The sequence below is a fragment of the Sapajus apella genome, unplaced genomic scaffold (genome assembly GCF_009761245.1).
Source record: "Sapajus apella isolate SASKATOON/1434 unplaced genomic scaffold, GSC_monkey_1.0 scaffold287, whole genome shotgun sequence".
NCBI lineage: Eukaryota > Metazoa > Chordata > Mammalia > Primates > Cebidae > Sapajus > Sapajus apella.
In genome coordinates, this window is record NW_022437227.1 from 6602 (window position 1) to 18625 (window position 12024).

Sequence of the window (12024 nt, forward strand, 5' to 3'; positions counted from 1 at the left end):
CAGCACTTTCTGCATTTGTGCTAACCTAACCTCACCCACATGAGTAGTACCGGTGGTGTCTGCCTATGTAAATTTCCCTGCCAGTGTGGCCCTCCCCCAGCTGCAGTGAATCTCATAGTGAACTTAAAAAATAGCAGGAATCTCTAATCTGGTCACTGGAAAATGGAACTACAACTTTAAGACATACCTGAGAAAGGTCAGGGTGCTGTGGGTGGAACCCAGGCCTCTTGCCTTCCCAGAGCCCCAGCCTGCAGCACCAGCCTACACAGCAGAGGCGTTCAATACATGATAATGCATAATAGATACTCTATGGCACGTATTATAAATGGATATTTATGTACATATATCAATGATAATCTGTAATGTAAAGGTGTGGGCTCTGCCCTGGAGGGTGGGGTGTGTAGTTGGGCTGATGAGCCTCCCACACAGGCAGAAACGAAGAAGCAACTAATAAAAAAAAAAAAAAAAAAAAAAAAGCAAACTGGTTGTGTATCTGGCACCCAACTCACCTTTTAATGCAATCACGAATTCTTCCTCAAAGAGGCTTCCAAAAAAAAAAAAAATCCAAACACTATTCAATATAAAGTCTGCCTAGAAATGAAACTACAGGAAGGTTTTATTTTTAAAATGCTGCATAAGGCCGAGTGCGGTGACTCACGCTTGTAATCCCAGCATTTTTGAGTGGGGGCGATCACCTGAGGTCAGAAGTTTAAGACCAGTTTAACATGGTGAAACTTTGTCTCTACTAAAAATACAAAAAAATTAGTGGGGCGTGGTAAACTGGAGCCTGTAATCCTAGCTACTTAGGAGGCTGAGTCAAGAACTTGAACCCTGGATGTGGAGGTTGCAAAGAGCCGAGATTGTGCCACTGCACTCAGCCTGGGTGATAGAGAGAGACTCAGTCTCAAAAAAAAAAAAAAATAAATGAATAAAAATAAAACAAAACAAAATAAAAGTTTGGCTAATAGAAATTTTAAAATTCACATTTGGCTCACATTTTATATCAGAGGATTGCCTCCTTTTCAAAATCTTAAGCTGCCTGCTCAAAGGACCAGAAGTCAGGAAGTTTATAAAATCTGAAGTTGTTAAATAATCATTATTAGATTCTTTCCATTTGTGAATAGTCATATAATATGTTATTTATAAATGCATATCACCTTATACACAAGGTTAAATGCAAATATCCTCCTGTTGGTCGTGGTTCAGCTCAGGGAGGAAGCCCTGCCTGAAAAGGTTGCAGCCCAGGCTGTCACTTTCTTCATTTAGCCCAGTGTCTGGTCAAATCTTCTGTCACTCAGGGACTAAAGGGGCGGGACTAAAGGGGCGGAACTTAACGGTTATCTAGTCAGAGACTGTAGAAACCGTCCAATAGCTGGAAAGTACACAGGCCGGCTTCCGGATTTGGCGGGTTCTTTGTCTCTTCCTGCAGTCTGCGCTCCGGGTCTCGTCTTCGCCGCTCTGTGTCCTGCAGTCCTGGAGATCCAGTCTCTGTGGCCCTGTGACCTTAAGGTATTGAGAGATCCACAGCTGAGACGCCAGGAGCCGCTGGAAACCTAGAAATGGTGAGTGCGGGATCCGACATCTCGAGAGACGGAAAAGGGTCTGGTTGGAAGCGGTCGGAAGTGGCTGTAGCGGGACTCAGGCCCCCAGGAGTCAGCTCTAAAATCTGAGGCCGAGTTCACCTCGGCGCAGCTCGACCTTCAGTCCCTTCCGTCTTAAGATGGCGGCTGGGCGGAGAGGCGGGACCCCGGGCGTCCTGTCTCTCTCTTGCCTACCCAGTGGCCTGGAGCCCGCTTTGGGCAGCTCAGCACCCACCGCGCCGCATCTCTCCTGGATTGTGCAGGGACCACGGGACGGTCGTCATGGGAGAATCCTCACTCGGGGTGCGAGGTTCATAAATCGGAAGAGCTTTTGGTCCCTCGTTTGTGAAAAATGTATTGGAGTCCCCGCAAAAATATCAAATAATTTATTTAAACAGTGGTTCAAAAATTGTAGAGCGCCCAGCTATGGTTTGTAGTTTGTGGTCCATAGGAGTGGGTTTAAGAGAAGACTTTTATAAGGTGCATGATTAAGAAAAACCCACATTTATTAATCGGTTAACACGGATAGTTTCTTAATGTTATTCACTTCCAGTAGTACCGAATATTAAATGCATTTAATGAAGAGATCTTTCAAACAGGCTTTGTGTGGACAACAAGGCCGTTTTATTTATCGCTTGGGTGCAAACGAGCTGAATCCAAGAAAGGAAAAGGCGAAGAGGCTAAGTTGGGAATTGGCTTTATTTGTTGGGGTAGTTTTTTTGCGGGACGGGGGTGTTGCAGAGTAAGATCACAAGTTCAGTTACAAGGGCAGTGTTAGGCGAGAGGGATTTACATTATCATAAGAACAGTTAAGATGGCAGGCTTGGGTGAGGGCCTTGTCCGGGAAGCTCCGATGGACAATTAGAGACCATGGGGAACGCAGGCGGTGTAGGTGGGAGACTTAAGCCGGGGCAGGCAGGACTTCAGACTTTCGGGCTCCTGGCTTGCATATGAGACCTGACATTCAGGCTCCAGGCTTGCATATGGAGACCTGACAATTTCCACTTTAAGTTCCATATTTCCTGGTTATGCAATCAGAGGTTAATTGACAGTTTATAGTTGGTAAGTCTGATTTTTTTCCCCCAATGTAGAAATTTACCAAAATAAAATAATGCGCTTGAGTTAATTATTATTTTTTTAAGTGAAAAATCGAGACGAGAGCCACATCAGTCTCATTGCCTGCCACTTAGTTATTTTCACACACCACTGGGGAATGATTTTCCCCTGCGTTTTTCACATGTATCCCAACCAACCTCTCAAGTCTACCTTCTACCCCCGCCCTGCATTCCTTCATCCTAACTCTGGCTTGCAGTAAATTCTACATTTCCAGTTATTTTTGACATTCCCAAATGCCAATTTCCCCTCCCTAATTTACATTATCAGGTATTTGTCCTTTAGTGTACATTTTAGATACCAGATTTTCATTAATCATTCTAAAAAATAAGAATGTTATCTCTCTCTGCCACCCATGCTGGAGTGCAGTGGAGCAATCTCGGTTCACTGCAGCCTTTGCCTCCCAGGTTCAAGTGATTCTCCTGCCTCAGTCTCTTGAATAGCTAGATTATAGGTGCGTGCCATTACACCCGGCTAATTGTATTTTTAGTAGAGCCGGGGTTTTACCACGGTAGCCAGGCCGATCTCAAATTCTTGACCTCAAGTGATCTGCACATCTCAGCCTCAAAGTGCTATGATTACAGGGGTGGCTACTGCACCGGCCATTAATCATTTTTTGACAAATAATTGAATGGGACTTTTACAAAGATGTGTTTTCTGTTTGAAAAATATTTCCCCTGAGAAGAAAGTAAAGAATAATCCCCTGACATTGTATTTTTTTAAATAACTCTTTTCTTTTTATTTTCTCTGGGTACAGAAGTCTTATCAGAATGTTTTTGGGTCAGAGATTTCCTTAAAAAAATTGTGGGGTTATTTGTCCTCAGCCACCCTGGTCCTGGGTTTCAGTACTGTTTTGGGATAAATGAAGATACCTGACATGGGTATGTCTACTGGAGTGTCTCGTGAATATCAGCTCCTGGGTTATTTTCTTTCATAGGACAACCTGAGGTATGGAATGTAGCCTCTCAAGGAAGAAGATGGAGGCTGTGGGGCTGACAGGAATCTCCTGATGTACTCTGTTTTTTGAAAAGCTAACCCCTTGAGACATTAAAACTGTCTTTACCCAACCCAGCTTCCATTTCTTGGAGACGCATTGCTGGTCTGCCAATCAGATGCTAGTATTGAGGAAAAAAACGTAGAAATAATTTCTGCCCCCTGGATTTTTTAAAGGGACAGAAAAATAGTGAAATAAATATAAAGAAAAATACTTAAAAATTTTGTGGGAAAAAAGCCGTCCCAAAAGTTAGAAACAACCTGACCCCAGTGAGATGGTGTAAGAGCTTGCAAAATGAAACGTATCTGAGGCACTCACTGAGGCACACATAGTGCAGCCTCTCCTCATCAGGTTGTTATTGAGCACTTAAGTGAGCAGGATGGAGTGGAGAGTCTCTCAAGTGATTGAATGGCCTTACTTGATACATGAGTAAGGCAAATTTGTTTTTTAATCAGCACTGCCACTCTCTGAGTTTGTCACCTTTAAAAGATTGTTCACTTACTTGGACCTCAGTTTTTATTTGTAAGTTGCACTTTATTAGTAGGGCTTGAAAGGAAAAAAAGAAATTTGCAAAGGGCATAAAAGAGGTGGCTTTCATAAATAAAAAATTATATCTAATTATATATTTCAATTGTTAAAAATTCTCATTTACCTTTTTCTTTCCCAACATGAGTTTCGAAATTTTCTCAGGTGAGTTTTTTATGGCTTGGTGATTTCAAACAGCATTTTAAGGCTTAGCTTTCAGAATGCTAGCTATGAAAGAAAAGAATAGGAGAAATCTCCTTCCATTTTGGCTGTAGAAAATGAATACCTTTCCACAAGAAAATGTGATAGATAACTGGTGAGTCACATAGATTCATGAAAACATAGGTCCTCTTCTTGCAAGGTACATTTGTGACAGTGACTATCTCTGTTCTCTATCCCATTATCTTGATTTCTAAGTTTCGTGCTAAATTTTTCTTGCCTTAGAAATGTTACCATGTGACTAATTGTTTACAACATGATTTTTAATTAAAATAATCCAATAATATATTTATTGTTTGAAAGAACTAGATACTTTTACTTTTCTTATCCAGGTATGAAATGTAGACACCTTAAAATTTCCTTCCCTTATGTTAATACTGTGCTTGAGTAATTTTGCTGAATTTTACACACAGTTTCAAAAGCCAAGTGAATAACTCTGAGATGAAAATTAAAGCCTGAGCCCAGTGACTCTGAGCTAAGGGTAACAGTGAACCTGTATAAAGAGGTTATTAAAGGTCCAGTTAGTTTTTTCTGAGTAGCCTCCTGTGCAGCTGTCTCAGCTTGCTCACTTCAGCCATTGAAGAAGTCTTTATACTGAGAGAATCTTCAGAGCCCTGGAAAGCTGGGGGTCCACAGGCAGATGGAAGGGGACTGGCAGAGTCTTACTGAAGGTGAAGTTATTACTGTTTTGAGGTAGTTTCTAGATTTTGTAAAATATAGCAGTTAGATTTAAGTAAAAAATAAAAATTGAATTTCAGAGGAATATTGCAACAGGAGGAAGTACTAACTATAAGATCTATAAATATTGCACAATTTAGGCAGACAAGGGGTTTTTTTCATAGGGAGGAGCAAAGCCGATTAAAAAGAAGGTTCAACGGGAATGGGAAATGGAGGCTGAATAATCGGATTTTAGGTCAGAGAGTGTTTTACCCTGAAGTCAGCATGTTCTTAGGAGAAACAGAATATGCATTTATTTGTATGTTGGTCAGATGAGGGTAGCTCAAAGTCTAGGAGTCTGTGGAAAGGAGATAAACTTGAGTAAAGTTTGATTAAGAATATTTTATTTTGATCACTGAAGATGAATTCAGCTGATTTTTTTTTAATGAAGAAAAGAAGAAAATGTGGATAGCCTGTGTCTGGATGTGTGAAAGGTAATAAAGAGAGCACCATCTAAGTCATATTGGGAAGGATGTTTCCATGAACTGTTCCTGGAGAACACAAAGGAAGGAGAATTTTATTAATTACAGCTATTCACCTGGATTATCTATATGCTTCGTTTCTGACCATCTTTTTATTTGTTCTATACATTTCTTCCATTTGACTTGTCTGGGGTTGTATCTTTTAAAATAAACTGGTAAACATAAATAGAGTGTTTTTCTGAGTTCTGTGAGTAGCTCTATCAAATAATTGACCTTGAGGGAGATTATCAAAATCTCCAATTTTTAAACAGTAACTCAGAAGTATAGATGAGCCCATGAGGTTTGTGACTGACATCTGCAGTAAGGACAATGTTGTGGGACCGAGCCCTGAATTAGAATCTGTGCTGACTCTGGGTGGTGCCAGAATTAAAATAACAGACAATGAGTTGGTGTTGGAGAAATGCTTGAAGTTCAGCAAACTTTACAGAATTGATGACAAAATAAAGATATCACAGAGGCCTGGCCTGGCCTGGGTTGGAGTAAAACTCTGGGTGTCTGGGAATGGAGGCTTTAGTTTACTGTACACAGGCTGTCACACCATTGTCCTGTGATTCCAGGTCTTCTCTCAGGGTGAGAAACAGTTGAAAACTTAGAAGAAAGGAGTTCTGATAGCAGACCCTCTTTTCCCACAGCTGCCACCACAGGGTTTTCACCCACTCACAAACATACCCACTAGACATTGCTGTGTCTGCAGCCCTCCCAGGACAAGAAAGCACACTTAGAAATTTCACCACAGCCTTTTCAATCCTGTTGGTTTCTTGCCAAAAACCTGCTAAAGTATCTACGAGTCTCCTGGCATATACCTGTCCTCAGACACTCAATCTGCAGCAGCAACCTGTTTTCTCCACCAACCTAGGGTTCTGGACCATCTGTTTGTATTTTTATCTACCTCCATGGACACAGAAATAAACTAGAGTGCAGCTCCACCTGGGCCACTATCTGTAGCACAAACCATTTCTTCCACCTACATTATACTCTCTCCCACCCATGGATTTTTTTTTTTTTTTTTTCCATTTTAACTTTTATGTTTGGTTCAGGGGTACATGTGCAGGTTTGTTACATAGGTAAAATTCTGTCATGGGCTTTGGAATGCTGATCATTTTATCACTGAGGTAATATAGCACCAAACAGTTGTTTTTGTTTGTTTGTTTGTTTTTCTGATCCTCTTTGTGCTCTCACCCTCCACCCTCGACTAGACTTCAGTGTCTATTCCCTTTTTTGTGTCCGTGTGTTATTATTTACCTCTTAACTCTTAAATAATATCATGCATTGGCTTTCAGTTTCTGCATTTGTTTTCCATGTTGCTACAAAGGACATAATCTTGCTATTTTTGTATGGCCACAAAGTATTCCAGTGTTTATGTACATATTTTGTTTTTATTAAACCTTATTTTATGTTATTTTACTTTTCTGAAAAAATCTCACTCAGTTGTCCAGGCTGGAGTGCAGTGACATAATCTTGGCTCATTGCAGCCTCAACTTCCTGGGCTTAAGCAATCCTTCTACCTCAGCCTCCCAAGTGGCTGTAAGTATAGGTGCATACCACCATGCACAGGTAATATTTTGTTTTGCTGTTTATGTAGAGATGGGGTTTTGCCTTGTCTTTTAGACTGGTTTTGAACTCATGAATTCAGGCCATCCACCTACCTTGGCCTCCCAAATTTCTGGGATTACATTTAGGAGCCACCATGCCCATGTATACCACGTTTTCCTTATTCAGTCTACCATTGATAGGGATTTAGGTTGATTCTATGTATTTGTGTAATTTTCTGTTGTTGTTATTGTTTGTTTGTTTTTTGAGATGGAATTTTCACTCTTTTTGCCCAAGCTGGAGTGAAATGATGAGATGTCTGCTCACTGCCACCTCCGCCTCCCAGGTTCAAGCGATTCTCCTGACTCAGCCTCCCAAGTAACTAGAATTACAGGCACATGCCACCACTCCTGGCTACTTTTTTATATTTTTACTATAAATGGGGTTTTACTATGTTGGCCAGGCTGGTCTGAAACTCCTGACCTTAGGTGAATTGCCCACCTAGGTTTCCCAAAATGCTGAGATTACAGGCGTGAGCCACTGTACCCAGCAGATTCCATGTCTTATCTGTTTTGAATATTGTTACCATGAACATGCATGTGCATGTGTCTTTATTTATTTATTTATTTATTTTTGAGACAGAGTTTTAATCTCGTTGCCCAGGCTGGAGTGCAGTGACATGATCTCTGCTCACTGCAAACTTCGCCTCCTGAGTTCAAGTGATTCTCTGGCATCAGCTTCCCAGGTAGCTGGGATTTCAGGTATGCGCCACCACACCTGGCAAATTTTCTATTTTTAATAGAAACAGCTTTTCTTTATGTTGGTGAGGCTGGTCTCTAACTCCCGACCTCAGGTGATTCGCCCACCTCTGCCTCCCAAAGTGCTGGGATTACAGGTGTAAGCCACCGTGTCCGGCACATGTGTCTTTTTGAAAGAATAATTTATATTATAACATTGCTGGATCAAATGATAATTTTGTTTTTAGTTCTGTGAGAAATTGCTACACTGTTTTGCACAATGGTTGAACTAAACTCCCACCAGCAGTGTATAAGCATTTCCTTTTTTTTTTCCTACAATCTTGACAGCATCTGTTACCTTTTGACTTTTTAATAAAGCCATTGCTGACTGCTGTAAAATGGTATCTCATAGTGGTTTGTCTTTCATTTCCCTAATAATTAGCGATGAATGTTTTTAAAAATATACATGTTAGCCACAGGTGTGTCTTCTTTTGAAAAGCATTTGTTCATATTTTTTGCCTACTTTTTAATGAGGTTGTTTTCTTTTTTTCTTGTAAACTTATTTAAGTAGTTTTTTTTTTTTTTTTTTTTTTTTAACTTTAAATTCTGGGATACATGTGTAGCTCTTTTAGGATTGTTACGTGGGTGTATACATGCCATGGTGGTTTGCTATCCCCATCCCCTCTTCACCTACATTAGATATTTCCTCTAATATTATCCTTCCCCAACCTCCCAACCGCCTGCTCTTGCTCCCCTAGCACCCCATTCCCAAACAGACCCCATTGTGTGATGTTCTCCTCCCTGTGTCCATGTGTTCTCATTGTTCAACACAGACTTATTAGTGAGAACATGTGGTGTTTGGTTTTCTGTTATTGTGTCAGTTTGCTGAGAATGATGGTTTCCAGACTCATCCATGTCTCTACAAAGGACATGAAGTTATCCTTTTTGATGGCTGCATAGTATTCCATGGTGTATATGTGCCACATTTTCCCTGTCCAGTCTATCATCAATGGGCATTTGGGTTGGCTCTAAGTCTTTGCTATTGTAAACAGTGCTGCAATGAACACACATATGCGTATGTCTTTATAACAGAATGATTTATAATCCTTTGGGTATATACCCAGTAATGGGATTGCTGGGTCAAATGGTACTTCTATTTCTAAATCCTTGAGGGATTGCCACACTGTCTTTCACAATGACTGTACTAATTTACACTCCTACCAACAGTGTAAAAGTATTCCTATTTCTCTACAACCTCTCCAACATCTGTTGTCTCCAGATTTTTTAATGATCACCATTCTAATTGGTGTGAGATGATATCTCAATGTGGTTTTGATTTGCATTTCTCTAATGACCAATGATGATGAACATTTCTTCATATGTTTTTTGGCCACATACATGTCTTCTTTTGAGAAGTGTCTGTTCATATCCTTCACCCACTTTTTGATGGGGTTCTTTTTTTTTTTTTTTTTTTTTTGGTTTTGAACCTTTAATGAGAAAAAAATATATACTATGGAGCTCAAGAGCACTGTGTATTTGGTGTGTTATTGGGTCAAGGGTTGGGGATACACAACAAAAATACACACGGTCATAACAAGAAAAACTGGCGCCTGGCACGATCAACTCTCAGATTCGTCTTCACTCAGCAGCATGTTGGGGATCCCACGGCTGATGGGGAACATAACGTCCAGACTCCGGCACTGCAGGGTGCCCTCCACCACTTCCACCTCCAGCGGGAGGTGGTGCATGGTCCTCAGAAACTCTTCATTCTCCTCATACCCCTCAACCGGCCCTTTAGGTACCTGGACCAGGTGCAAGTTATCGACCGCCTCCAGGAACGCCGCCCACTCCACCTTGGGTATCATATGCGCCACGAATTGGGGGTTGAACTCCACGGGGCAGATGCGGACCTCTGTGGCCTGGAGGCGCAGGGGGAAGCCACGAGGCCCCACCCCCCGCACATGCGAGCTCAGTAGATTGTGGGTGAGCAGTTTCAGGTCTCCTCACGAGCTTTCTCTGGTTGTTCCTTTTTATCTTGTAAATCTGTTTTATTTCTTTGTAGATTCTGGATATAAGCCCATTGTCAGTTGGGTGGTTTGCAAAAATTCTTTTCCATTCTGTTGGTTGCTGGTTCACTGTAATGATAGTTTCTTTTGCTGTGCAGAAGCTCTGAAGTTTAATTAGATCCCATTTGTCTATTTTGGCTTTTGTTGCCATTGCTTTTGGTACTTTGGTCATGAAGTCCTTGCCTATGTCTATATCCTCAATGGTATTGCCTATGTTTTCTTCTAGGGTTTTTATAGTGTTAGGTCTTATGTTTAAATCTTTAATCCATCTGGAGTTAATTTTTGTATAAGGTATAAGGAAAGTATCCAATTTCAACTTTCTGCACATGGTGAGCCATTTTTCCCAACATCATTTATTAAACAGGGAATTCTTTCCCCATTGCTTTTTTTGGTCAGGTTTGTCAAAGATCAGATGGTTATAGGTTTGTGGAGTTACTTTCAAGGCCTCTATTCAGTTCCATTGGTGTATATCTCTGTTTTGGTACCAGTACCATGCTGTTTTGATTACTGTAGCCTTATAGTATAGTTTGAAGTTAGGAAGCATGATGCCTCCAGCTCTGTTCTTTTTGCTTAGGATTGTCTTGGCAATGTGAGTTCTTTTTTGGTTCCATATGACATTTAAGGTGTTTTTTTCCAGTTCTGTGAAGAAGGTCAGTGGTTGCTAGATGGGGATAGCATTGAATCTATAAATTACTTTGGGCCTTATGGCCATTTTCATGATATTGATTCTCCCTAACCTTGAGCTTGGAATGTTTTCCCATCTGGGTGTGTCCTCTCTTATCCTTGAGCTGTGGTTTATAGTTCTCCTTGAATAGGTCCTTCATGTCCTTTGTCAGTTGTATTCCTAGGTATTTTATTCTCTTTTTAGCAATGTGAATGATAATTGGTTCGTGATTTGGCTATCTGTTTGTCTGTTATTGGTGTATAAGAATGCTTGTGATTTTTGCACTTTGATTTTGTATCCTGACATCTTGCTGAAGTTGCTTATCATCTTAAGGAGATTTTGGACTGAGACAATGAGGTCTTCTAAATATGTAGTCATGTCATTTGCAAATAGAGACAATTTGATTTCCTCCTCTCCTAATTGAATGCCATTTATTTCCTTTTCTTTCCTGATTGTTCTGGCTAGAACTTCCAGTACTATGTTGAATGGAAATGGTAAGAGAGGGCACCCTTGTCTAGTGCCACTTTTCAAAGGGAATGCTTCCAGCTTTTGCCCATTCAGCATGATATTGGCTGTGGGTTTGTCATAGATAGCTTTTATTATTTTGAGACACTTCCATTTACATTTAGTTTATTGAGAATTTTTAGATAACGGGCTGTTGAATGTTGTCAAAGGTCTTCTCTGCATCTATTGAGATAGTCGTGTGGTTTTTGTCTTTGGTTCTGTTTATATGATGGTTTACATTTATAGATTAGCATGTGTTGAACCAGCCTTGAATCCCCGGGGTGAAGCCTACTCAATCATGATGGACAGTCTTTTTGATGTGCTGTTGCTTTCAGTTTGCCAGTATTTTATTGAAGATTTTTGCATCATTTTTCATCATGAATATTGGCCTGAAATTTTCTTTTTTTAGTTGTATCTCTGCCAGTTTTTGGTACTAGGATGATGTTGGTCTCATAAAATGAGTTCGGGAGTATTCCCTCTTTTTGTATTTTTGGGAATAGTTTCAGAAGGAATGGTATCAGCTCCTCTTTTTACATCTGGTAGAATTTGGCTATGAACCTGTCTAGACTTGGAATGTTTTTGGTTGGTAGGCTATTAATTGCTGCCTCAACTTCAGACCTTGTTATTTGTCTATTCAGGGATTTCACTTCTTCCTGGTTTAGTCTTGGAGGGTGTAAGTGTCCAGAAATTTATCCATTTCTTTTAAATTTATTGGTTTATGTGCATAGAGTTGTTTGTAGTAATCTCTGATGGTAGTTTGTATTTCTGTGGAATCAGTGGTGATATCCCCTTTATCAGTTTTCAGTGCATCTATTCGATTCTTCTCTCTTTTCATTTTATTAGTCTTGCTAGCAGTCTATTTTGTTGATCTTTTCAAAAAATCAGTTCCTTGA

At 40.4% G+C, this 12024-nt stretch overlaps 1 protein-coding gene and 1 pseudogene across 5 annotated transcripts in view; one reads left to right on the forward strand and one right to left on the reverse strand.

Moving 5' to 3' along the window:
* Positions 1 to 1325: 1325 nt before the first annotated feature.
* The window catches only part of LOC116545552 (zinc finger protein 91-like), a 42780-nt gene continuing 32081 nt past the window's right edge, over positions 1326 to 12024 (forward strand). For 3 of the 4 annotated variants that reach the window (XM_032272098.1, XM_032272099.1, XM_032272100.1), the window contains exon 1: positions 1326 to 1562. Coding sequence is in view for 1 of the 4 variants with exons in the window: in XM_032272099.1 (XP_032127990.1) it covers positions 1560 to 1562 (3 nt within the window). In the remaining 3 variants the exon portion in view is untranslated. The remainder of the gene's footprint in view (positions 1563 to 12024) is intronic. The other variant, XM_032272103.1, reaches the window with a different exon arrangement.
* LOC116545553 lies at positions 9353 to 9934 on the reverse strand (annotated as a pseudogene). The gene has a single exon (XR_004266350.1). The product of XR_004266350.1 is annotated as a multifunctional methyltransferase subunit TRM112-like protein pseudogene (transcript).